General features: G+C 40.8%; 5 protein-coding genes across 8 annotated transcripts; 2 read left to right on the forward strand and 3 right to left on the reverse strand.

The window, feature by feature from the left end:
- Nucleotides 1-788: 788 nt before the first annotated feature.
- Nucleotides 789-6,525, reverse strand: LOC103972139 (serine carboxypeptidase-like 18). 2 transcript variants are annotated; one of them, XM_009386354.3, is made up of 15 exons: nt 6,385-6,525; nt 6,108-6,275; nt 3,399-3,544; nt 3,049-3,128; nt 2,846-2,968; nt 2,652-2,754; nt 2,533-2,570; nt 2,358-2,459; nt 1,991-2,071; nt 1,765-1,917; nt 1,594-1,665; nt 1,400-1,518; nt 1,216-1,329; nt 1,097-1,142; nt 789-1,023 (listed from the first exon to the last, which is right to left on the reverse strand). In XM_009386354.3, the coding sequence occupies exons 2-15, from the start codon at nt 6,263-6,265 to the stop codon at nt 940-942; spliced, it is 1,419 nt and encodes a 472-aa protein (XP_009384629.2). In that variant the 5' UTR covers nt 6,266-6,275; nt 6,385-6,525; the 3' UTR covers nt 789-939. The 2 variants fall into 2 exon arrangements, with proteins under 2 accessions (XP_009384629.2, XP_009384628.2); XM_009386353.3 differs by having other exon boundaries at nt 6,108-6,410.
- A 926-nt stretch (nt 6,526-7,451) lies between these two features.
- LOC135652906 (G2/mitotic-specific cyclin-2-like) lies at nt 7,452-10,777 on the reverse strand. Of its 2 annotated transcripts, none has more exons than XM_065174229.1 (11): nt 10,587-10,777; nt 10,392-10,456; nt 10,209-10,299; nt 10,060-10,116; nt 9,779-9,977; nt 9,546-9,686; nt 8,890-8,979; nt 8,569-8,790; nt 8,302-8,400; nt 8,028-8,206; nt 7,452-7,945 (listed from the first exon to the last, which is right to left on the reverse strand). In XM_065174229.1, the coding sequence occupies exons 2-11, from the start codon at nt 10,444-10,446 to the stop codon at nt 7,801-7,803; spliced, it is 1,278 nt and encodes a 425-aa protein (XP_065030301.1). In that variant the 5' UTR covers nt 10,447-10,456; nt 10,587-10,777; the 3' UTR covers nt 7,452-7,800. The 2 variants fall into 2 exon arrangements, with proteins under 2 accessions (XP_065030301.1, XP_065030300.1); XM_065174228.1 differs by having other exon boundaries at nt 10,060-10,119.
- A 1,235-nt stretch (nt 10,778-12,012) lies between these two features.
- LOC135652907 (glucan endo-1,3-beta-glucosidase 10-like) lies at nt 12,013-13,984 on the reverse strand. 2 transcript variants are annotated; one of them, XM_065174231.1, is made up of 2 exons: nt 12,328-13,984; nt 12,013-12,253 (listed from the first exon to the last, which is right to left on the reverse strand). In XM_065174231.1, the coding sequence occupies exons 1-2, from the start codon at nt 13,501-13,503 to the stop codon at nt 12,170-12,172; spliced, it is 1,260 nt and encodes a 419-aa protein (XP_065030303.1). In that variant the 5' UTR covers nt 13,504-13,984; the 3' UTR covers nt 12,013-12,169. The 2 variants fall into 2 exon arrangements, with proteins under 2 accessions (XP_065030303.1, XP_065030302.1); XM_065174230.1 differs by having other exon boundaries at nt 12,013-12,256; nt 12,328-13,979.
- Nucleotides 13,985-15,817: 1,833 nt separating this feature from the next.
- LOC135652904 (enolase-like) lies at nt 15,818-21,847 on the forward strand. Its single transcript, XM_065174227.1, has 17 exons — nt 15,818-15,975; nt 16,173-16,236; nt 16,642-16,706; nt 17,586-17,633; nt 17,741-17,827; nt 17,922-18,002; nt 18,093-18,194; nt 18,271-18,351; nt 18,431-18,505; nt 19,248-19,310; nt 19,417-19,497; nt 19,605-19,799; nt 19,888-19,938; nt 20,881-20,969; nt 21,045-21,096; nt 21,214-21,270; nt 21,512-21,847. Exons 1-17 carry the CDS (start codon nt 15,910-15,912, stop codon nt 21,590-21,592), a joined length of 1,338 nt encoding a protein of 445 aa, XP_065030299.1. The 5' UTR covers nt 15,818-15,909; the 3' UTR covers nt 21,593-21,847.
- A 1,273-nt stretch (nt 21,848-23,120) lies between these two features.
- On the forward strand, nt 23,121-25,014 carry LOC135652908 (very-long-chain aldehyde decarbonylase GL1-10-like). Its single transcript, XM_065174233.1, has 5 exons — nt 23,121-23,530; nt 23,785-24,107; nt 24,188-24,335; nt 24,421-24,453; nt 24,676-25,014. Exons 1-5 carry the CDS (start codon nt 23,201-23,203, stop codon nt 24,742-24,744), a joined length of 903 nt encoding a protein of 300 aa, XP_065030305.1. The 5' UTR covers nt 23,121-23,200; the 3' UTR covers nt 24,745-25,014.
- Nucleotides 25,015-25,289: the final 275 nt, after the last annotated feature.

The raw sequence follows: 25,289 nt of genomic DNA on the forward strand, positions 1-25,289 counted from the left end.
AAAAGTGAGTTGAATGTGTGTAGAAGTCCGTCCTCTAACGTCGATCAGGGGGTTGACTTTTATACTTATGAACGAGGGTCGATCGTACGCGATATGTTAATGGCGACCGACTCCTCGGGCGACCGTCTTATACCTCCTATGCGAGCACCAACCGAGCTCTACGAATCCACGCTACGCAATATCGTTTCAAGCTTTTCGGAGCAACTTTGTGCTATGCAGCATCGAGTTGTATGGTCTCGGATAGCGCAAGAACAAGCAATCGTTCTATCCGAGTCTGAGGTGTCACATCGGCGCAAGAACAAGCTTAACATGACTGTTGAATGTTACCGCAGGGGTGATACCAGAATATGCTCTATCAGATAGAATACTCGTTCTTGAGTCGATTAATCATTTAAGATCAAATCAAATTAATTTTAATTAAAAAATATCAATTTAATCGAGTTTATTTTTTAAGTCATTAATCGATTAATCAAACTAACCCAAAGATACTATGTTGTTCCAATTTCAATATTATAATTTCATATATGGCATAATCCTAGTTTTATAAGTCTTACTATGCGAATCCAATTCGACAATCGAACGGATTCATTTAAAAAATATAAATTTAAAATTATAAATCAGTTAACCCTAAATCAAATCAATCGATTCTATTTGAATACTAAGGATATTTAGTTGATTGAGGAATAGAGAAATCAATAGTTCATAAGTCTGTTGGGTGACTGAGACATCATGGTATATATTTCCTTCAATGAGAATTTTTGTTTCGGCAATGCTTAATCACCGAAGAATAATTCATGAATATTCTCTTTATTTAATCACTTATTTAGACGTATAAGTCAGCTCATAATGTCATAGCCACAATCTCTGTTCTTGCTGGGAATCAAGCACTGTATCAACTCGTGATGGCCGTCAAGAAACAGGTTGAAGGTGACGACGATATCAGAGTGGGAAACCAGCAAACCACCGGTCGACCATGGCTAAGCATTCCTTTGGCTTGTACTCTGGAGCTGTGTGACCACCACCCTACGGAACGAGATCGAAAAGGTTAAGGAGAGAGTTCATACTGATCAAGCAAAATCCACCGGAACGAACTTACTTTGATGGTCACAAAAGTGAGGTTATTGGAGTAAGTCCTCGTGAATCTGAGATGACAGCAACCTCGTGAGCAAGATGATGCGACTGAAGCTAAAGATTTCTGTGACTGGAGAGGCTCACCCTGCGACTTGGCCATCCACAAACCACGATCGCCAATCGTCCACGATGGAGAAGTTGAGAGATCTGATCCACGCCTGTGTCCCCACGAATGGCACGCTCATGTCATGGTCGCCGCTGCGTGCCAGAAGAAGAGTAAATGCCTCTCATAAACCATGCATGATGCCAACAGCGGCAAGGGCTTCACCTGTATGCCAGAGCTCGGTATCCTCTGCTGGTGAGGGAGAGATGATACTTCAGAGAACTCGGCACATCGTTCGTGTAGTTGATGCCGTAATTGCACCTCATCCAGATTTGCTTGGTTCCCTGCTTGCCATCGGCGTGAAAACCTTTAGAATTCAGCCATGTTCCTATGGAACTTCCTCTTGATCTCACACATACCTCGCGAACGCCAAGCGCTTCTCTCACGGTGTCATTGTTGGCCCAGAAGTAGGAGAGCACATATCCAGAACTCTGATAAGAAGGTTCATCAATGATGACATATGGATTCTTCTTCTCCAGGAGAAGCTTTCTGAAATGTAGTTTAGGTTTGAGAAAGAGGAAAGGGTTTACCCTACACTGCAAAGGGAGGTCAGACTTTGACAAGGGCTGCTCGAGGTGTTCTTCAAGCAATTTCCTTCTGTCTGCAGTCAGAATGTTTCGTTTCGGGCTCGCGAAGAAGCACAGAGGCTCCAGGATATGGACATTGTTGATGCCAAAGAGACCCTGCATATTTGCATCGCCATGAGAGATTGTTCTTGGTCGAGTAGCGTGATCAAAAGGCCTACTGCATCCTCACCTGGCTCACAGCTTGTAGGCAACTCGCACACTCTGCATTTCTAGGACTCTGATACTGCTCTCCACAACTCCTCTTTGTTGCCTAAGAGAAACCAAACCAGACCAGATCAATGTTCGAGAGATGAGTCTTTACGTATAATGCATACAACATGAAAGGTTCTTCAGAGGAATTGATCTCTGTCAGACATTGTGATATGTTGGTAAGCTGGAAGAACATAAGATACATTAATATAGCGATTACTTATTGTGGTGATTGCTGGACTTAATCATCATAAATCTTATGACGTAAGACTTATCACTAGTTAGTGTTTCTGTATCTGTCATAATTTTCTTCAGATTAATGGAGAAGATTAAGACAAATTAATCACCTCATAAAGCTCATCGGAAATTAGACCCATCCCATGAACATAAGGGATTATTGCATTCCCATCATACTCTCCATCTGTAGAAGGGTTGCCAACAAGGTATCCCTGAAACCATGAGCAATCAATCTCAGAATAATGCTCATGTAAGAAGACAAAGCTTTGCTAGGAAGCTCTAGACCTTGAGATTGAAGTGCAACCCATCTCCAGCTTCATTTCCTGCGGCATGGATGGATGAGCTTTTGTTCCAGTTCATAAATGCATTAACAGGATGCAAACAAAACAAGTGTAGTGGTTTACCATCTGAAATATATTGAGCAATGACTGGCACAAGGAGGCCAGAATAGGAATCTCCACCAATGTAAAGAGGATTTTTGATGAATGATGGGTGATCAACATACCACTGCACGCAAATGTTAGCTTAATTCTCCCTTTTATCTCTCACTGGTTTGATGAAATGGAGAAGAGACATGAATTGGAGTAGTAGTATCCACCTTCTTAAGAAATGTGTAGACATGAATGGCAGACTTGGTATCAGTGATAAGTAAGCCTTGTTCGGTGTCTGAATAGGAGAATCCAGTCCCAACTGGTGAATCCAGAAAGATGATGCTTGACACCTGAGGGTCCACTAAAACCATGTCAAAACCAGAAGAAGAAGAAGAAGAAGAAGAAGAAGAAGAAGAAAAGAGATCTACACCTTTGTCCAGGAGATTGGATTGTAGATCAAAGAAGGAAGAAGACCATCGGTGTACCCAGCTACATCGAATTGTAGAGGACCTGCCAAACCAAAATAAACATCTAAAAGAATGCAAAGATTCTGTTCTTGTTGTTCCTTTTTCTTTCCTTCTTAATCCTTATCATAAAAATCCTGCAAATTGATAGACATAATTGTCGTTTATTGCCAGTCAAAACGCTTTCTGTCTTGATCATGACATGTTAATATCTTTCTCGCGTTTCCATCCTCAACATTTATAGGGTTTAACAGGAAAGACATCTGGATCAGGCCGTGGCTCATGGTGACCACGAGATTGGTGCAGGCATCATTACCTATCTCGAACATTAACCCGGAGAAAGCTGAGCAGCCAGGGCCGCCGGTTATCCACACCATGAGAGGGTCATCCGCCGGCTTCCTCTCAGACATGATGAAGTAGTAGAACAGCTGCACGCCATTGGCTTCATCCACGTCCACGTAGCTGAGCAAGCACACCACATCAGCTCTCATCTAAAAGAATACAAATATACATAAACCAGCGCTGCTGTTGCTACTACGTCATCATCGTCGTCGTCATCATCATCCGCAAGAACACCTCCCATGGTGGTGGAGAGGTACAAAAGGGGGAGCAAGCTTGTTTGCATGTTGAATTAAAGGATTAGGTGGTAGGGGTGACTTCGGTTCACCTCAAATCGAAACCGAACCGGTTTGAAATTAGAATTGACTCAGATCAACAATGGGATGGATTCACAAAAAAAAACAATTATAAAGTTATAATTCTAAAAAAATAAAAAAACAATGATTTATTTGGATAATTCTTTTCTTTAGTAAAAGAAACAAAGAGACCTAGTAAAAATTCTAAATTTATACATAATAAATCTCAAGTCATTAAGATTATGATTTGGATAAAACTAATTCAAATTTTATTTATCAAATCATCAAAATAACTTTCTCGGTTTAAGAGATTCATAAAATTATATATATATATATATATATATATATATATATATATATATATATATATATATATATATATATATATATATATATATATATATATTCATCAATTTCTTATTGAAAACTCGATAATCTTTATAGATCGAGAAATTTTCAACAAAAATATATTCTTTTTTTTAGTTTCCATTTATGTGATTAATTTCGTATTAGCATGCCCTGATCTTTTATGTCAAAACCATATATCGTCGTTTAAAAATAAAAATTAAGTTTTATCACATAACAAAGATCAATAGTATACACACTAAAAAATAAAACATCTTTAATCAAAATATTTGTTACCAATAATTCTAATTCTAATGATATTTTTTTATTACTATTGTTACGGTTATTCATTTTGAATACTTTCTTCTTCTTTAGTTTATTCTTCGATTATGGACACTTAATTTTGAAGTACCTTGTCTTCTTGCGTTTACGGCAAATGATTGTATTATTTTTAAGTTCAATTTTAGATTCTTATTTTTTAGAATTAGTCTTGTTCTTTTTCATGAACTTTTTAATTTTTCTTATCAAAAGTATTATGTCATTATCACTTGAGCTTTCGCTCGAATGGTTTTCTTTGATTCGAAGTGACCATATATTATGTGTAGTTTCATAAGTCGAAATACGATTAAACTTATTTTTATCTAAAGCATAAAATAAAGTATCATAACTTTTACATTTAAAGAAAATAATTTTTTTCTCTAAATCATTCCATCATTTATTGGTCTAGAGGATTTCTGAAAATCATATTTAATAATATTCCATGACGACTGAAGTACTATAAATTCAATGTGTATTTTCTATTATACTCTATGTTACTATTGCTTTCTGATTTAATTGCTTATTACACTTGCTCATACTCTAAGTCAAGCACAATTTCGTTATTAGTTTTCATCGAACAAATTTTTAAATCATAATATTTCGAAAATACTAATTCATCCCCTTCTCTCTTAGTGTCGTTGTACTCATAACATGTAGTATCAGAGTCAAGTTCTCTCAATTGGTTTAACACCCAAGAGAGATTAATGACTTTTATCGACAATCAAGAGGGTGATTCGATCAGTCGTCCTCCTAAGTTTAATAGGATAGACTATACATATTGTAAAATACGAATGAGAATTTTTTTGTTTTCTATAAAACACTAGAACCAGAGTCGTATGATTTTGTTTTAGAATCATACGGTTTTAAAATAATTAAATATAAAAAATTAAAAAAAATAAACATAAATATGTTTCATTATATAATAATTAATATTCTAAATTTAAAGTTTATTGACTTGAATCTTAGTAAAGAATTTTATTTTGTTTTATCGACTGAAATTAGTAGATCAAATCAAAATCAAAACCAAAATTAAACTGATAAATTCAATTTCAGAATCAAAAGCAGGTAGAATTGATTTGGAACCAACCGTGCCGCGATCGAAGGAGTGGCAGTGCTGTGTTGTCTACGAGCACATCGCCGCTAAACGTGGTATCGTCATCGCCATTCGCTTTGGGTCCTCGTCGCTGCACATACGTCAGACAAAAACTCCTAACCTTTTGCATGCATCGCGTTCTAAGATGCTCGATTGAGGCCTTTAGGATCCACAAAAATGGACCTGTGGACGGGGACGGCTTCTACCCTCGTTATCGATTGGAGTTATTGGATTCCAAACAAACTCCCACTCACTGGTTTAATTGTTTTGCATATTTTATTTAAATATGATATCATTGAATTTTAATTAAAAAATATTATTGATAATTATATATATATATATATATATATATATATATATAATTATATATAAATGGGTTGGTGACGAAGGTAAAATAGCTAACACTTTGAAATGCACAAACTACTAATTAAGCATAATCTTAGAATAAGACTATTTGGTGACAAGATTCTCTACGGCTGGCTGTTCTAAGTTTAATCTTCAGAATAATAACCCATATAGATTCATCTAAAGCTTATGATGGTGATTAGTAAGACTACTCTTCTTCTTAATGTATAGATGGATAATTCATAGGAGAAGGAAAACAAAGGAACACAGAGGAGGAGGAAGAGTTTACCCTGTTTCCAGATGGAACGGAAGAGGCCCCTCGAACCCCGGAAGATGGGTGATGACGTTGAGAGATGACACGAGAGGCTGCTGCGCCAGGAACAGTAGCAGCAGAAGAAGAGCAGCAGAAGAGAAGCTAAGCAAAAGCTCCCTTACTGCTGCTGCCATGCTTTCGCCCCTGCACAAAACGAGTCAAAGGAGCGTACTTTAAGGTAGAGCCATCGGCACCACTGGTGGTGGCACGCAGCGCAAGAGATAACGAGCCTGGGGATGTGGCTGGTTCTTACCACGACAAGTGAACCGCCGTGAAAAGAGATCAAGAAGCAGAAATATCAACTGCTGGCGCAGATGGTAGAAAACAGAGAACTCGACCGCACTTTCAAGGTGAGAGGCAATTGCGCTGACGCCAACGAAAGTGTCGTGTTTGGCGTCGATTCTTTCCGAGTAGTAGAAGACAAAAGGCAAAAGAGCGAATCGTCTGCATCCTGCATCGGTTTCTCCTCTGACAGCGTTGCTTACTCGAACGATTGCGTACGCTGCTGGAAGACCAGAGCGGTTGGGAAGACTAACGGAGCCATTCTTATGACTTGGGTGAAGACAATGACACCATAATCTGGAAAATTATCAGAATCGTCCACCATTTCTTTGCTGTTCTCTAAATTCTCAGAAGGTGTCAGGTCAGAAACTTAGCCTAATACGTCGCTTCAATCAAGAGTTGTTTAGTGATTATTGTCTTTTTCTTGTCTATACGGATGACACACTGATGACCTATGTATGGAAATATAAAAATTAGAAATATTATCCAACAGTCCAAAGATATTTTGTTTTAATGAGATTAATAGTGTCACTAAGGATCAATCTCTTTCAAAATGCTCAGTGAAATCAAGACCTTTATGAACAGCAAGCATCTCCATCTGTATTTTGTCATTTTTCATTTCTTTTGAGGTGCTATAAAGTTTGTTGATTCTAACTATAATATCATCGAGTTTTATTTTTGTCGTAAAGTCTTAAATTGACGTTTGGTGAGTTAAATATTTGAATTATTGCTTAAGGTCAAGTAAATAGGCACATCCATAATGGTAGCTATCATCGTCGTTTTGTCATTTTGAATTTAAAAATTTTGAGTCAATAATCTGTACTAAAAAAACATTAATGAGCAAAATATCTCATCAAATTGTATCATACTTTTTTTATATTATGTTGGTAATTGACGACGATAATATCAAGATACATCGAGTTCATTTAGCGAACGTGAATTGACACGGTAGAAAAAGGAAATGAAATTGAGGTGATTCTTCTTTACATCATCAGCAAAAACAAAGCTATATTAGGCTACAACTGCAAGTCTCACAAACTCATTCAGCATCACCATCTTATTTATATCAACTGTTTTGATGTGCAACTTACAAAGAATTTCCAGCCAATTTGAATTCAAAGGCTAAACTTATTTAGCAAATTTAACATTACATTTGGAAGCATGACAAGTAGTTAAAACAAGTTATCAGCTGGTGTAACTCTCAAATTGAGAATCATAAAATATATGCAGATCAACAGAAACAGTTGAGTCTAACTTAGCAACTTCTGTTGCTTCATCCCACAACTTTGCTACACTTGACAAGTCCATGCATCTGCCGGTGCCATGTTAGAGTGAGAAATTTATCCAGTTGGGTCAAGTTACCACCATCCTTGTTTGTCCATGGGCATCAGAGACCAGCATTCAGTAAAAAGAGAGCTGGTTCTGATTTTGCTGCACATCCATACTTGAAAGTACTGTATTTCCTGTGCACCCCGGTTAGCTTCCCGGTTCCAGCCTTGAGGTGGAAGCCCACCATCAGCATGGAGCACTCACTGTGGATGGTATGGAATCAACATAAATAACAGGATTTGATTGAAAGAAAATGAAAGAGACAAGCAGTAGAGTAAAACTCACAGAAGCCGGTCCTCTGGATAGGCAGTGTGTAGTTCGCAAGTTTTGTTCCAATGCTTGAACCCTTTGAGCGTGCACTGTGCAGTATAAATTGCAGCAGCAGCCAGCAACGAAGGGCGGAACTTGAGCATTTTGTACTCGACCAGACAAAGCTCCATGATGAAAAAAGAAAGAAGCTCTAGCTGATCCACATCACAGGCAAGCGATTTCTCCATCAGAACTTTTGCTTCTAGAGATTGATTTTTCTTGTTTGATATCAAGGGAAAGACAGTCTTACCTGTATATCAGATTGAGCTGCCTTGAGAAACCTTCTCATGAAGACATAAGGAGTTGGCACGGACATGTTGAACTGTAAGGTTTTTAGGATCAACTTTTCCTGCTCACACCAATAGATAAGAAAGCTTGAGATAGAGCAACCACTAAGAAACAAAGACAATAATTTTACGCTTAAGAAGCAAAACATAGGGCAAGGAATCATCATTCAAAGGCCCAAGGATAAGTTAGGAAATTTGACAGAATCACCAGAAGAATCAAAGACTATCACCATTGCAAGAACTTCATTCCTCGTGTAGGCTCTGTCAGAGATTAGAATTAAATCCTCAACAACGGGAACAGAGACTTCTTCGTACTTGCAAGCGAGAAGCATTGCTGTAACTCCAACCAGCTGAAGCTTCTTCCTTAATACTGTCTGCCGTTCTAAGAACCTATCTATAATGTTTATGGTCAGAAAAAGCGTCTCGTCCATTAATTCAAACTTATAGTGCACCTGCGGAGGAAAGATTTAAAACAAGAAGTTTGTAAAAGAGGAAAATGGAAGACAATGGTTTCAAATGTCAAGTGTCACTTTATCATATTTAGTGCCTACCTCAATCAACCAGTCAATGAGGATAGCACGCATTTTCTCATTGATGTCAAACTGGTTGGACATGTAATCAGGACCGACACAACTTGTGACCTGCAATCATGCGTTGGTTGTGTTTGGAGTCAACAATCAACACTATTGATTTGTTTGAATGCAGAACAAAGTAGACCAAAAGATTAATCCTTATGCAAAAAAGAAGAGTTCAGAGGTTTACATGACATAGAACAGATCAAGTGAACAAGTAATTTGATGCCAATGCTATCATGAACCTAATTATTATGCACTTAATTCGCTACATATAAACTTCATAAACATGTTAAAATGTGTGGATTCATAGCGAAACAAGAAATGTAGAATGAAGTGAAACTTAAAAATGGGTTTTCTATAACTACTTGGCCAAAATATAGAACAACATAGATTAACAGATTAGCACTAAAGAGGGAAAAAGAGAAGTTCGGATGTTTTGCATCACACTGAACAAATCAAATGAACACTTAAATCATTGTTGATTCAATTCTAAGCCTAGTTTCTTCCTCATGCACAAGATTACGCTCTAAACTGGCTTCACTAACATGTTATGGATGTGTAGATCAAAAAGTGTAGAAAGCAATCAAACCTAAAGATGTTGATATAGCAACATCGGAAACTGCAAGGCCTACCTCAATTTGTCTATAGAAGCTGTATATATCTTCTACATAATCAACAGCTGCTAGTGGATCCTTGGAATCGCAGCTGTCGATATCCGGGATCATCTCCACTGCAAGATTCTCCATTTCAACCTCCTCTGGATCAGAGATGTCCTACAGATTGCAACCAGAGCGACTCATCAATAATATATAACTACCAATCACAGAAAATTCAAATTCTTCCGGGGAGAATTAAGGGAGCAGACCATTTCCTCCGTCTCCTCTGCCATTGGCATTGGCAGCTCCTCACTTAATCCGTGCTCATTAGTATCTGTTGCAGTACAAGTATCTAAAGAACTCGAACTCAGCAAAGATGGTATTTGTGGGTCATGCTTCCTCTCATTCCCAATGTGTTCATGATGTCCATCGGCTTGTGATTTGTTTGCCAATGTAGCTGCAAATTTCCTAAAGAAACCCGATCCTTCGACCAGTTAGAAGTCGGTAAGGAACTCCAAGCTAAAAGAAAAGAAGCTTTGTTGACGCTCACCTCGTTCTTGGCCGTCGGGGAACAAATGTTGGGTTCTTATGACCTAAATTGCTCTTGCTACTTATGAGGAAAACCAAATCAACGAAAAGAAATTAGATCGAGCAGAAGGAACAAGCAACCAAAGACAGGGTTAGGTTTCCAGGCATTACTCCGTCGATGCTCTCTTAGTGACCGCACAGGGGTGCAACGGCGCTCCCACCAAGTTCTTTATGTCTCTCAACGCTCTTCGATTGCCCGTCACTGCATCGATGACAAAAGAGAGAATTAATTTGGTGCTCTTCAGCTGGGATTATAAATTCTAACACAGAATTCTTGAAACAAAAGATCCAAACCTCGGAGACCTTCAGGTTTCGTCACGCCACAGTCGTTCTCGCCGATTCTATCCATTTCCCCTCACCTTCAAACGAAGAAAGTCAACGAAAGTTCGAAGATTTATGAATCGACGCATCAAATCATTATCTCACTGCAAAGGTCCGATCAGAACGCCGAGAACCAACGAACCGAACGAGACCTGCAGAGACACCTACCTCCTCGTCGCCTCGCCCGATCGAGCAGAACCGGACTCCACCGCCCCCCGAGATCCCGGAATCCCGATCGGAAGGTGAGGGAAGGAATCGAGCTACCACCTTAACCCCATCGACTGAGGAAATCGACGGGAATTTAACGCTCTCCCTCTCTCCTCTCTTCGGGATTTGGGAGAGAGAAAGAGGAAGGTAAAGAAAAATTCAAAAAGAAAGGGAAAAAAAGGAAGAGTTTTTTTGGTACACGAAGAAAGGGTGGGTAGCATCCTCCCGTTTGAAGCCAACGGCTAGCGAATGCTGACCGTAGGATCTCGTGTGGGCGGCTCTCGTGGCCCCAACGGGTATCTCCGTTCAAACTTTCGATTCCGTTAATTGAATCCACAGTGTTTCCTGAGAAGGTTCATCGGACGGCCACGATTCCTCCGCTCGGCTACCGTGATCTTGTCTGTCTTCCACCGGCCGTAGGATGTCGGATCCGCAGCGTGTCCGAAGGTACATCGATCGGACTAAGAATAATTGCTTACTATAACCCCATTTGTAATAATATTCTTCCAACTAAAAAACGCTTTATATCTTTACTTCCCAATACAAAAAAAGTCATTTTACTCTCTTAGTGTATATATATATAATTTCGAGAAAAATAGAACATGGGGCCCACGAGAAACATGTGAGAGAGAGGCTTTGGAGTCGTTATGGGATGGTAAAGAAGGGTATGGGTGGGTGGGGTTGCGTGAGAGACGCAGTTATTTATTTGGGTTGGGCGTCTAAATGGCAGAGCGGTAGGAGACTCTCTCCACTGGCACTGCTCGTGAGTTTTGACCGTCGGGAGATGATTTGAATGGTTCGGAAGATGACGCTAATGATTTGAATTTAAATTAGGGGTTATCACCTCTTTATAAACTTCACTAAGTCGTCTTCATCAATCTGCCATCAACCAGTCAAAGGTTTTCGCCTCTATGATTATGCAGCCATCTGCAACATCTGTCATCTGCAGGATTGATGGATCGGATCGACAGTAAACATAAGGACATAACATACGAAGAGCTCTGCAATGCTGTTCGCCCAGTATTGCACTACTGCAAATCACCTCAGTGGACATTTATTGCACTCATTGGCACAATCTACGAAAAACCAGTGGAGAACAGTATGCTTATCCTAATCATTTACATGCTGTCCATGATCGTCCGAGGAACAGGAGTGAATGGGCTCATCTAATCGATCGAGATCCCATGGTATTGAAGCGTCAAAAAACTAAATGGTGCATGCAAAATTTCCCTTAGGAATCTTCTGCATAGTTAACAACGAACGCCAAGACGAGCTTATGATTTCATAGCAATTTGCACGTCAATGTGGTCTTTCTTCTGTAGCTGATGTTTCTTCGGGGACATTGTTTTCCGCTTGTCTCGTCTCAGTCAAAATAGAGAACTGCTCATCAAGAATTTGAAGATAGATTACTTCCACAGCTTTCCGACACATTTCTCCTTAGTTTTGGCTCGCCCTCGTACCATTGAAATGATCATTTAATGGTCCTAAACGACGACAATAAAAGATGTCACAAATGGAAACTGAGCTTCTTTATGTGTCAGCTGTCAGTGCCACCAAATGGAAGCCAACGCAAGTTGAGCTACGACCACCGCCTCCGTCTTCCATGGCCGCTGCGATCGCCGCCGCTCCTGCTGCAATCGCAAAACAAGTTATGAGATTGTTTGGAATACAGGTGTGAGGACGTGCCGGATGGGAAACTTACTGCTGCGGAGGAGATGCTGAAGTAGCCGGAGGAGGACTCGCCGTCTGGCTCCGGCGTCGAGATCCCACCATCACCGCCTCCGCCTGCGGCGGTGGCGTTCTCCGGCGGCACCGTGATGTCGAGATGGTAGACGGGCGTGCCGTCGGGCTTGAAGAGCCCGTAGTTCCTCTCCGATGTCGGCCCTGGCTTCTGGTTCTCGTTGAACAGCGCGAAGACGTATGCCCGGAGCGGCGTCCCGGGCACCAGCGGCGTCCCCTTCTGCTCTGCCACCAGCTGCATCAGGTTCCCGTTGTATCTGGCGGCGTTCTCCGGCATGGCTCCACGCTCGTCCGGGTCGCCGGCCGACGGCCACCCTGTCTCCGACACTCGCACCTCGACCAGCTTCCCGGCTTCGCCACCGGCCGCCAGGATCGCGTGGTAGACGGCGTCGACTTGGGAGTGGAGCAGGTTGGTGTAGCAGAGGCCAGATCCAGGGTCGGTGAAGCCGGTGGCGTCGGGGTCGAGGAGGGCGAACTCGAGCGCCACTCCCGAGCTCTCCTGCGTATAAGCGAAGTAGGGGTAGGCGTTGACGAAGAAGGGGGAGCGGGTGCCGGCGTGGAAGGCGATGAGGGGGCAGACGTAGGGGAGGAGTTCGCGGCGGAACACGGCAGCGGATGGCGGGTAGGAAGGCGTGGCGAGGACGGACAGGGAGTGGGCAGTGGTGACGGCAACGTCACGGTCGAGGCCGAGGGAGGCGAACGCGGAGTGGAGGGCCTCCATGGCGGGGACGAGGCAGCGGGCGAGGGCGAAGCCGGTGTCGTTGGCATTGGTGAGCACCTCGTTGCCGACGGTGACGGCGACGATCTTGGTGGCAGGGAGGTACGCCTGGACGTTGGCGCGGGCCCAGGCGAGGGCCTCGGCTGGGTCCGCGGCCATCGTGGCCAGGCAGCTGTCGGGGAGGCCGATGACGAGCTCAACCCCAGTGTTGGCAAAGGCGTGGAGGACTCCCGGATCAGCGTCGTATATGCGTGCGCGGCCGACGCCTATGGAGGCGAGGAGGCGGGGCACGGCTTCGGGCGGGGGGAGGTTGTCGCCCACTCGCCCGTAGTTCACGCCAACGAGAGAGGCAGAGGTGGCGGAGGACGGGACGACGAGCCACGCGACGGCAGCGAGCAGAGGCCAAATATCAAATGTCATTGTTGTGTCTTGCGCGCGGCTGCGGGGAGTGGTAGTAGTACTTGCAGCAATTGCAGAGCTCACATTATACCCGTCTCATCTCACGCCCATCTCTGCGCGCCCGGTGTGTGAAGAAGAGTAGGGAGGACGTGAGTCATGGGTTCACATCAAAGAGAGAGAGACAGAGAGACAGAGAGATGGGAACCAATTAAAGTGGAGGGAGTGGGATTTGTGAGCTGTTGTTTTGTCCTAAGGCCATTGGAGGACGATGAAGAAGACCATAAACTACATAAAACTTTGGACGATGAGCAGAGGAGAGACTTGAGAGCGACGAACATGAAGAATCCGGCATCAATTGTGTCAGAGAGACGCTAGTTGACAAAGCCTTTGCTTTATCATATATGGACTTCTTCTCTCCTCCTTTTCGCACGGCCATGTGGGTGGCACAAAGGATGAGCCTCTCCGTTCCACTGCAAAGCTGCTCATGCCGCTGCCCCACCCATGCTTTAACACATGGAAGAGTTGGTGGTCGGGTAACTGCTGCAAATAACTATTGCGTTGATCGTAATAGTCATGTGGATTTCTGAGTTGTTTAAGCTTTGCAGCGAAACAGCATCTCCTCTTTTCCCCTGTCAAAAAAGGGACCGTTCCTTTGGCTCTGAATGATATGTTGCTGTCTCCTTGATACGAGCTTGACATTAACACAGTGATTGAACTTGATGATCTCCTTGCTCGATCACCAATGAACACTACAAATTCTCCTTGAAGAGACATGGGAAATAGAGAACGCCATGAGCTAGAAGGAACTTGTGTCTGCAACTGTTGCAGGAGCAAACGGAGGACGTGGTGGGCACATCAAATACTACTACTGTGGGATCTGCTCTGCTACATGTTGCTCTCGCCAGGAAGAGAAATGGGAAAGAGACTGCCATCACTATATGCAGTTAAAGACTGCCATCGCCACGTGAACTGGCCGCTGAAGTCAAACCAAAGCGTGGAGGATGCAGCCATTCCTAAGGATTAGCTTTCACCCTCACCACGGAGAGAGTGTGATACTTTGGAGCACAAACATATGTTGCTGAGTCTTTTCCATTTGTGTTAACAAGAGCTCAAAGAAGGCGGGGTGGATTAAGAGAGGAGGAGAGGAGACATCTATGAACATCTAATTTCAACTTAATCAGTAATCATACTTACCATTAGGAATCTTACTTAATAAGCATTCATTAGTGAGTCCATATGAGCAATTACTTCAAACAAACCAACCCTTAAAAGGGCATATATATATATATATATAAGAGATATTTTGACACCTTAGACTTGGTAACAACGGACAAACACCTCGGGTTGACGTGATGACTCAAACCATGCATAATACTTCAACGCGATGTGTCACCTCGAAGCAAACGAGGTGTACTTAAGTGGTACAAGTCGGAGCGGTCATATCCCACACCGCTTGGGGGCGTACAAGACAACGTTATGTAAAACTGTCCAAACCTACTCGCGTCGTGCGAAGCATACCGGTAGATCGTCTGTGACGTCAATGGATATTAACGAACCGTGTATAGTTGATCATCTGGAATAGGTATAAATATCAACTCTTAAGCCATTGCCAAGGGGATCAGACCTTGTATAAGGTTACATGTATTTGTGCGCTATCAAATTCAATGAATGTCGAACACCCATAAAACACCCTCAATTTTTTTGAAACTAACTTAAGCTTCAAATAAATCTAATCAAGCATCCCCTTCAACATTGACCCTTACTCCATAAGAAAGCACCATCGTATGAGAATTCTGAGTCCCACCTCCTTATCATCAACCCCTCGAATACTCCACATGGGCGCCCTCATGCAATCGGGAAGGGACCAGAGTCGTACCAACTCCCCGGATATAATATGAAGACTACAACACATACTATAAATTATATTATCGAAAAATATTATTATTATTAAAAAATAACAATATATGAAATTAGATTTTAGGATCTTACGATTTTAATAAGATGACACATTCTAAAAATTAAAATTTTGATATATTTTATTTATCAATAATTTACTATTTTGAATGATATCAAATATTACTATATATCTTATATTAATTTTATTATAATTATAAGATTAATTTTAAATATGATCGTTACTTAGTTGGAAAATATTTTATTATAAAATAAATAAAAGAATGTTTTACTAAATCGCATGGAATGACATGTAAATATCTATCTTAGAATGCGGTCAAATCCACGGATCGCTACCCACAAACCCAAATCCAACGGGTAATATTAGTTCGAAGCCATCGGTATCTTCCTACCCTCACACGGGCTTCTCGTTACTTCCGCTCCGTCTTTATAAGCCTCCGAGAGCGTGAGGGGCAGCCGCAAAGAAATTCCATTTCCTTCTTCCAATCTGACAGAGTCAGATAAGAGCTAAAAATGGTGACGATCACGAGCGTCAAGGCCCGCCAGATCTTCGACAGTCGCGGAAACCCCACCGTTGAGGTCAGATCCGGGTCCTACTTGCTTCGATTTCTCTCAGGGTTTAGGGTTTTTAGATCGCCGGTGATGCCTCAAGATTGTTCTCTTTCTGGGTCGGATCTGATGTATATTTGTCGTACTGAGTCTTTTATGCAGGAAAAGGCCATTTTCGATCTTCTTCTCTCTTTAGAAACAGAAATTGTTTGTGGTGTTTGTTTCAGGTGGATCTTCGTTGTGACGACGGTACCTTCGCCAGAGCTGCTGTCCCCAGTGGTGCATCCACAGGTAACTAGTCCAACTGCATAACTCGTTTGTTACTTCTGCTTCTACAAATAAAATGCCATCTTGTGAATATTATGTTGAATATTATGAGAAAGATTAACCGTGAAAGGGCTTCGATTCTCAAGAAGGAAAGAAACGGTACCCTGTTTGGCTACTGCTTGCTTAAGGTGGTTTGTAGTGCATATCTCAAGTGGTAAAAAAAATTATAATCATTATGTAACCACTGCTGGCTGGAAATGGTCGAAATATTATCTTGTTGTTGTTGTTCGCTGCTGCATCACGTATCCAAAGGTTTGGCATATTGGTTATTCTGGTCATGAATGCTGAATTTTGGGTCTCATAGTTTAATTATTTTTTTCTACTTGTTTTACACATGAAGATGCTAATCAGAAACTTTTGCTATTTCAGGTGTATATGAAGCACTGGAGTTGAGAGATGGAGGATCAGATTATCTTGGAAAGGGTGTTCTGAAGGTTTGTTCTGAATTTTCTCCTAAAATGTTCTGTTCGACATGTTGCATGGACTGTATATGATGTATGGTGAATTTCCATTGATCGTAAGCTGTTGGCCCTATGATCCACCGCTAGTTGTGTGAAGTGGTATGGTTTCGTATCTTGATGTTTTAAAAGAAACTTGGGCACACGTCAACCACAGGTCATACAAACTTTTTCTTTTTGTGATTTCACTTGTTGCTGCAAATCGAAGAGTGTTCTCTGTCCTCTTCAAATGACTTTGACTTTTCAAATAATCAGTGTTGTGTTGAACTTTTAGTAGACTCCTGTTAGATAAAATAGATTCACCACTTACCTAAATTATTTTTCTGTGTTTTTGTTTTTGTTTGAAAAAATTATCTCAAAAGTAGTAACCCCAAAGATTATGAAGTTATCTTAACGTTATCTAAACTTCTATTCGTTGATGTTTTCTGGTGTCTGCATGCTCTAGCAGCATTCAAACTATTTTTATAATTTTTTATCTGGTACCTAAAGATAGTATGTTTCTGTTTATTATATAATGTAATAATTCTAGCTTTCCTATTTTTTGGGAGGAACTGATTCTGTATCTGACAATTATGATATTTGTCCTCTTCAGTTTACATATGTCCCAAGCTTACAATATATTCAAAGTAACATATCATACTTGTCATTCTTTTGTGGAAAATAATGTTCAACTCCTTGTCTATAAAATAAAATTGAAATTATTTTTCTGTTAAACGTCACATATTAGTTCAATTTCCAAACTTAGTGGCTTATTACTTGTTCTCTATGAGACTTCTATGTTACTAGTTTTATGACTTTTAGGTATGTTGTTATTGTAGTACAGTTATGGTAAAACTTTGACTCATTTTGGTTCAGGCTGTTGAGAATGTGAACGCTATAATTGCTCCAGCACTGATTGGGAAGGTATGCAAATGGCTCTAAGTTCTGTTCACTTAATTTGAATTATTTTTAGTTGTGATATTAAAATGCACAATGTAGTCTAATCAATGTGCTTTTGTATATCTTTGCAGGACCCTACTGAGCAAGCACAAATAGATAATTTCATGGTCCAGCAGCTTGATGGCACACAAAACGAATGGGGTTGGTGCAAACAGAAGGTACAATGCTCCTATTTAGTCACCATTTCGTACATGCTTTGATTATTTTGGATTTATCCTGATTCGCCATTTTCATTGGATGTTGTTGTGTCAGCTTGGTGCCAATGCTATTTTAGCAGTATCACTTGCTGTATGCAAAGCTGGTGCAAGTGTGAAGAAGATTCCTCTCTATCAGGTTAGTGAAGTGATTATGCTGTGTGAGAGTGTGAGTAATTGGTGAGACTTTTTATTGTCAATATGTAATCTTTTTTCCCCCAAAATACAGCATATTGCAAATCTTGCTGGAAACAAGAACCTAGTTTTGCCGGTGCCTGCATTCAATGTTATAAACGGAGGATCACATGCAGGAAATAAGCTGGCTATGCAGGTTGTCATCCTACCAGCTATCTGTACAGCTGTTGTCGAGCATGTAGTTATATGCTTATGTTGACTTGTTATGATAGGAATTCATGATTCTTCCGGTGGGGGCTGCCTCTTTCAAGGAAGCCATGAAGATGGGTGTGGAAGTTTATCACAATTTGAAGGTCAATTTTAGACTATTTTCCTACCTTCTAACTCTTTTCTCTAAGAACCTCATTTGACACTCTATCCTCTTGTTCTCAGGCTGTCATTAAGAAGAAGTACGGACAAGATGCCACTAATGTTGGAGATGAAGGCGGTTTTGCTCCCAACATCCAGGTCTGTTGTGCATGTTGATTCTTAAGAGACTATCTGTGCAATTTCACCATAAAATTTCACTCACTCTTTATTAACTTCAATATGTGAGCTAATTCATTCAATTAGAGTAGAGTCTAGATAGAAGTAGTCCCCTTGAGTTTATTATGTTTTTTCCTTTAATAATAATATTAGTGTACTATATTCTCGTTAGACCAGTAGAGGAAATCTGATGATAAGAGTTTGGATCAGACGTCAAACTATATTGCTGTCATTGCTTCTAGTGAGATCACATCAATTAGTACCAGAGTATATTTGGGATCCTAGGTGGAATGCTGCTTTGGATCTGTTCTACCAATAAATTTGCTTTTGGTGTTCAACCTGTTCTATTCTCTGGTTGTCTAGTGGTTTTAAATCAGGGTTACATTTAATAGATAGCTGTTAATGTTTTCCTGGTAAATTTAGGCTTAGCTAATAAAATCCATTCTCAGAAGAGTTAGATTTTATCATTTTAGGCTTTTCAGAAACTTCTTCCATTATCTTTCATCCTAACTCTGGAGTTGTTCTGGCTTATTAGATAGGAAGCCCTTGTAACATTGTGTCATGTCTAGGCTTACATATGGAAGCCCCTTGCAGCATACCCACTTTTAATCAAACTTGAATTTCCTTGTCAAATCATGTGTCGTTTGCTTTTAAACATTAAAAATGTTATTGCTAGTGGAAATATGATAAATTCCCATATATATATATAATTTTCTAATTGCAGGAGAACAAGGAAGGCCTTGAACTTTTGAAGACAGCTATAGCTAAAGCTGGGTATACTGGCAAAGTATGCTTTTAATATGTGTATTTATTTATAGTTGTATATGATTTTCCTTATATGAGTTCACAGTCGTAAAATTCCAACTTTTGATTGTGCTTGGTTGTTTTTGCAGGTTGTAATTGGCATGGATGTTGCTGCTTCAGAATTCTATAGCGAAAAGGATAAAACTTATGATCTCAATTTCAAGGAGGAGGTGAGTTTATAAAAATTGACAAATGTAGGGAATGTGTTCCTGCTTTATTATTTTATATAGTTTTCTTAACATCAAATCCACTGACATGCAAGTATCTGTTATTGCAGAACAATGATGGTTCTCAAAAAATATCTGGAGACAGTCTGAAAAATGTCTACAAGTCGTTTGTCAGTGAGTACCCCATTGTATCAATTGAAGACCCATTTGATCAGGATGATTGGATCCACTATGCAAAGCTCACAGAAGAGATTGGAGAACAGGTGCAAATTGTTGGAGATGATCTTCTTGTCACTAATCCAACAGTAAGTTTTATTATGAAAAGCTGAAATTAATTGGATTCTCTTAGGAATTCTCCTTTTAAGGTCTGGATTATTTTGTTCACTTCTGCAGCGTGTTGCCAAGGCAATAAAGGAGAAGGCATGCAATGCACTCCTTTTAAAGGTATTTGTTAAAATGATTTAATTTATTCTTGTTCCTTTTTCAGATGGAGGATTCATTATGTAATGTGCTCGTAGATGAGTAAATATTCAAGTTATATGAACATAGTGGGGGTTGATTATGTGGTGGGCTTGTAGACAAGAGAAGAATCAAGTTCAATGAACACAGAGGTTGTATCTGATCAGATATGTCAGTTGGATTAGCCACTAAGAACCTGCAATCAGAATAACAAAGGATCTGATGATATGGAGATAGAAAAGTGTATGTCCTCATTATTTGGGGTTGGCCACATGAATCTTTTGTTGCCATTGAGATACGTAAAAAATCATATGTTTAATTAAGTTTAGAGAACTTAAATATTTATTTATAATTTTTATTAAAGTCTTTTTAAGTCTTCTTTTATCTCTCATCGTACTACTAACATTAATCATCTCACATCTTTTGACTATCACATTCTGAGCTCCCCACATGGTCATATAATCTTAAACGATTTTATCTCATCTTATCTTCTATCAATATGATATCTAGTTGTTCATGAATAAAAATATTTTGTTTCTTATCTTTCCTACATGAATTTTTTTCCTAACAAAAATGTATACCTATTGTTAGGAAAAAAATTCATAGTTAATGGGAAGAACAGTAAGAAAATATAGTTGAAATTATCCACATTTTATCTGATAATAGAGAGAAATGATGTGAGGTACAATTGAAATTATGCGTAGAATTCATAGGTATAGTGCTAAGCTTGAATCCATACCAAAATGTTTAGTCTATCCTACATTGTTTTCTTTGCACATTTTAACTTGAAAATAGTATCTAGGTTTTTATCTTACTTTTTCTTCATATCGATGATTTATATGCCTACTTTTCTTTGGGGCATGTAAGATTAAGTGTCTGGATCTCTCTTCTAATCTTGTGGAACATTATGTTACTGTGGTTGTTTAGGTAAATCAAATAGGTTCTGTTACCGAGAGCATTGAAGCGGTTAAGATGTCGAAACATGCTGGCTGGGGAGTGATGGCCAGCCACCGCAGGTATGCCTTTAGCTCAAGCCTAAGTTATAATTAACACAGGTTGGTGATGTTAACTTGTCTCTTCTCTTGTTTTAGTGGTGAGACAGAAGATACTTTCATTGCTGACCTCTCAGTTGGTTTGGCGACGGTATGCTACTTCTAACCTTTATGTATCTTATGATTTCCTTATGCTGTAAGTCTGAAAATTCATTCACCTGCAATTGGGAATGTCTCTGATGTTTGAAACATCATGATGCATACACAGGGTCAGATCAAAACTGGAGCTCCATGCCGTTCTGAACGTCTTGCCAAGTATAACCAAGTAAGCTATAACCCCAGTTGAAACAAAAATTTCTCGATGCGGAGTATGAGATAATCAATTCCTTCATCACTTGACACCCCTTAGTAGCTTGTGTTTGGGCATTACCATCCCTGGTGATTGATGCCTCGATGGATGCTACAATTAGTTTCATTATGATGTGGAAAATTTGTTTTATTCTTCTTGTTGCTTTCTGGTTACGTTTCATAGTCAGATAAATGTCGATTTCATGTGGTGAATACAGTTACTGAGGATCGAGGAGGAGCTCGGTGCTGCAGCAGTCTATGCAGGAGCCAAGTTCAGAGCACCCGTGCAGCCTTACTAGTAGGGAGTTACACCCACAAAGTTTAACAGCTGCTCTTCTGCTGGTTAATTACTGGTTCTACACTTTGCAGACGTACCTGCGAACTATCTTTTCTGTAGGGTTCGTGCATCAGGATATGAGCTTGTGATCATGGAAAGACTAATTTACTAGAAAATAAGCTCTTTTGCTTTGTCCTGCCAAAATATGCAGTGGGACATAAAACTTTTTATCCAATCCCTGATCAAGAAAATTCCCAATTTGCTATCTGTTCCTCAAGAGGATGACAAGTCATGTCCATCTTTAACTACCTGCTATTCTTGCCGTGTTCTTGACTCGAGGCAGCGACTTCGATATAACTAAATTTCCTGTTGAGCAAGTCAATGCAAACTTTTCGTGGGATTTGATTAGTCAAAACTTAGGTTTAATTCTGTGATGTATTCCAGACTCGGATAGGTGCTTTTCTTGACCAATGAAACGTGTAAAAATATTTTCGTGAAATAAGTGAGATAAGAATTAGTTTTATCCATACTGCTTCAAGCTAGCGTCATTAAAATGTTGGAGCAAATGACATCAGTTCGCCCGTGCGTGCTTTTCACGTGGAGCCAGGAAAGTGTTCGAGTAAATGCCGCTCAGACGTGCTTCGATGGTGACGGCGGCCTCTCCGCATGTATTATAGCCTTCGCTGCAAGCTTCTCTCATGTCTACTTGTTGACTTTTTAGAGAAGGAGGACAACGTGTTCATTTTCATTTTCTTGACCTTCTCACCTCTTCACGTGGTCCAAAACCTATTGAGACCAGAGAGTCTCTAGAAATTTGGTCTTTGATTCTGTTATGAAGAACCTCTCATCTCATCTCTCTCCATCCAGTTTCACATCGAAACCGTTGCTATAGTTCCGTTCAATAATATGTTTCGACAGCGACTGCACCAAAACTTCAACTTGGGAATGGCAGCGACGATCTTCCATGAAATGCTCGCCACAAGTGCCGTGCTAACCCACGTTAGGTTGGCCAAAGATTTCTTATCTTCTGCGTAAAGCAAGCGAGCAAGCAGCGGAGAAATAACACATCCAAACAAGCAGGAAGGCAGTCCAAGTTTGAGAATGCGGAGGAGTGTGTTACTTGTGGGTAATTAGCAGACGAAAGAAACTTGCAAACAACCAGTGATAAGATGGCCAAGTTCGACAAGGGATGAAGTAGCAGGGAGAAAACAACACAACCAAACAAATCTCGCATCGGATGCCGTGGTGCCCATTCCAATGTACAAATCTTATCCGTCACATCCCCCCCTTGCTGTTTCTGATGTAGCAGAACACGTCCTCTCTCGCACAATGACGTTCGGCGCCAACATTAGAGCACCAAAGCGTGAAGTGATTCATGGCGTGCATGAATCATGGATGTGCGAAGCGTCGAACATTTGGAAACCCATGGCACGATAAATAAATAAATATACATTGATTGATCCGATGAATCTGATTAGTCAACAATTCAACGAGTTTGACCATGCTTGTGTCTATATACTGCCCAGGGTTTGCTCACCACCCCCACCATGCATGCACCCTCTTCAGCACAAGCCTCAACCAATTTCATCTTCCTCTTGCTCTCTTTCTTCTATCTTTGGTTGCTGCTACCATGCTGCCGTTTGCGAGCACTGGGGACGCGGAGGTGGCCATGGGGAGGGACCTGACGGCGGTGGAGACGGCGTGGTTCCGATACTCGGCCGGCATGTCCGACTTTTGGCTCTACGCCCACAACGTCGTCTTCCTCCTTCTGGTGTACACCCTCGCGCCGCTCCCCTTCGTCATGGCGGAGCTCAAGCGCCCCAAGGCCATCCAAAAGTACAAGCTCCAGTCCAATGTCCACTTCCCTGTGGCCACCTTCGTCAAGTGCTACAAGAACGTCGTCAAGACTTTCATCGTCGCCGTCGGCCCTCTGCAGCTCCTCTCCTATCCTACAATCAAGGTAAAGTTGATGTTTGATTCAATAGGATATATTTGAGTCAAGAGAATAATCTCACATCGATAAATAATAGAGTTGGATAATACTTTAACTTTTTCGATTAAAATGATATTTAATTTTGATCATCCATTAAATTGCATGAGTTAATTGTTTTTTTCATGCTTACTGTAATCAAGAACAAAAGATTAAAATATGGATAAATTTATCCAAGAATTTAGTTTAGATATGTACTGTGTTAATGGAATGATTGTTCGCAGTGGGTGGGCATTCGGACGGGCCTGCCGCTGCCGTCCGTGTGGGAGGTGGTGGCTCAGCTGGCCGTGTACTTCCTGGTGGAGGACTACTTTAGCTACTGGCTCCACCGGGCGCTGCACTGCCGGTGGGGCTACCAGCACATCCACCGCATCCACCACGAGTTCTCGGCGCCCATGGCCTTCGCCGCTCCCTACGCCCACTGGGCTGAGGTGCTCATCCTCGGCTTCCCTGCCTTCCTCGGTCCCGCCCTCGTTCCCTGTCACATCCTCACGCTCTGGCTCTGGTTCGTTCTCCGCCACGTCGAAGCCATCGAGACGCACTGCGGGTACGCCGTCTTCTTCTTCCATGCCCTCCTCTCGTTTCGTTCTTGCGCGCATCCCCCTGACACGTTGGTGCATGTGGCAGCTACGACTTCCCTCAAACTCCCACCAAGTACATTCCATTCTACGTAGGTGCCGAGTACCATGATTACCATCACTATGTCGGAGAGAAAAGTCACAGTAACTTTGCGTCAGTGTTCACTTACTGCGACTACATATACGGAACTGACAAGGTTTAATCGCTGGCCCCATGTAGCCATACAACTCGACCTGCCAACTTCATATACTGATCGATACCATTCTCTTTAACTTCTGCAGGGATACAGATATCAGAAAACACAACTTGCAAAGGTATTATTCTACATCTTCTTTTACCCACATATTTATACGTCCTTACATATCACAGCTAAAAGATCAACAGAAAACACAGTGTATTAACTTAGTTCAAATCAGGTGGGCATAAGTCCAGTAGAGGTTTGTGAAGCAACAGAGGATATAATCTTGACATTTTGGTCAACTGATACATGTGTTCATTTCCCTCCTTTTAACTCGATCTCATGCCAACTTGTGCAGCTGAAGGCTCAGGGCGAAGCAAACGTGCAAAATGAGGAAATGAATGGCATGTGGGAGAAGTATGACTAATGACAACCTTAACTGTGTTTGTAGTACTTGGCTTTGTTCATCAAGGGAGCCGTTGCATTCAGTATTATATTGGGCGATTAAATTATCTTCGTGGTGATGTTTATGGCTGTGTTTGAAATGAGAAAGCAACATTCATGGTTTAAAATTATTATTATACTTACGTGACGGGGAGAAGAAAACAGAAGCACCGACAACTCAGAATTTACATCATAATATTTAAGATGATACTTGTTATATTCAATCGAATAGAATGAAGCCAATGTAATTTTGTTAGAAAGTTTGATACCAAAATGTATTTCTAAATCATTATAATAGAAATACAAGAAAACTAATACGAAAACGAAATAGCATATATCCAACCATTGTTGTCAAGAATATCAACAACTGTTTCTTCTTGAACATTGGTATTTCTGGGCTCAAAAGTCTTGCTTTAGTTGGTGTAGGAAATCCTTTAGACTTCAAAGAGATGTTAAGCATATGGACCAAAATCATCGTTTATATAGATGTTCTCTCATCAAAAATATTTATTATCACCAACTCATAAT

This window comes from Musa acuminata, chromosome BXJ3-11, assembly GCF_036884655.1.
Source record: "Musa acuminata AAA Group cultivar baxijiao chromosome BXJ3-11, Cavendish_Baxijiao_AAA, whole genome shotgun sequence".
Taxonomy (NCBI): domain Eukaryota; kingdom Viridiplantae; phylum Streptophyta; class Magnoliopsida; order Zingiberales; family Musaceae; genus Musa; species Musa acuminata.

Coding starts and splice junctions, on each gene's coding strand:
- LOC103972139 (XM_009386354.3), bottom strand. CDS start 6,265: ATGGCAGCAGCAGTAAGGGAGCTTTTGCTTAGCTTCTCTTCTGCTGCT. Junction 2,969..3,048: donor ATCCAATCTCCTGGACAAAG/GTGTAGATCTCT, acceptor GTGGACCCTCAG/GTGTCAAGCATCATCTTTCT. Junction 2,571..2,651: donor TGCTCAATATATTTCAGATG/GTAAACCACTAC, acceptor TCCATGCCGCAG/GAAATGAAGCTGGAGATGGG.
- LOC135652906 (XM_065174228.1), bottom strand. CDS start 10,446: ATGGATAGAATCGGCGAGAACGACTGTGGCGTGACGAAACCTGAAGGT. Junction 8,791..8,889: donor TCATTGACTGGTTGATTGAG/GTAGGCACTAAA, acceptor TTTCCTCCGCAG/GTGCACTATAAGTTTGAATT. Junction 8,207..8,301: donor CAGCTCAATCTGATATACAG/GTAAGACTGTCT, acceptor GATGTGGATCAG/CTAGAGCTTCTTTCTTTTTT.
- LOC135652907 (XM_065174230.1), bottom strand. CDS start 13,503: ATGACATTTGATATTTGGCCTCTGCTCGCTGCCGTCGCGTGGCTCGTC. Junction 12,257..12,327: donor TCAGCATCTCCTCCGCAGCA/GTAAGTTTCCCA, acceptor TTGCGATTGCAG/CAGGAGCGGCGGCGATCGCA.
- LOC135652904 (XM_065174227.1), top strand. CDS start 15,910: ATGGTGACGATCACGAGCGTCAAGGCCCGCCAGATCTTCGACAGTCGC. Junction 18,003..18,092: donor AGAAGATTCCTCTCTATCAG/GTTAGTGAAGTG, acceptor CCCAAAATACAG/CATATTGCAAATCTTGCTGG. Junction 19,311..19,416: donor AAGCTGGGTATACTGGCAAA/GTATGCTTTTAA, acceptor TTGTTTTTGCAG/GTTGTAATTGGCATGGATGT.
- LOC135652908 (XM_065174233.1), top strand. CDS start 23,201: ATGCTGCCGTTTGCGAGCACTGGGGACGCGGAGGTGGCCATGGGGAGG. Junction 23,531..23,784: donor TCTCCTATCCTACAATCAAG/GTAAAGTTGATG, acceptor GATTGTTCGCAG/TGGGTGGGCATTCGGACGGG. Junction 24,108..24,187: donor GCCATCGAGACGCACTGCGG/GTACGCCGTCTT, acceptor TGCATGTGGCAG/CTACGACTTCCCTCAAACTC.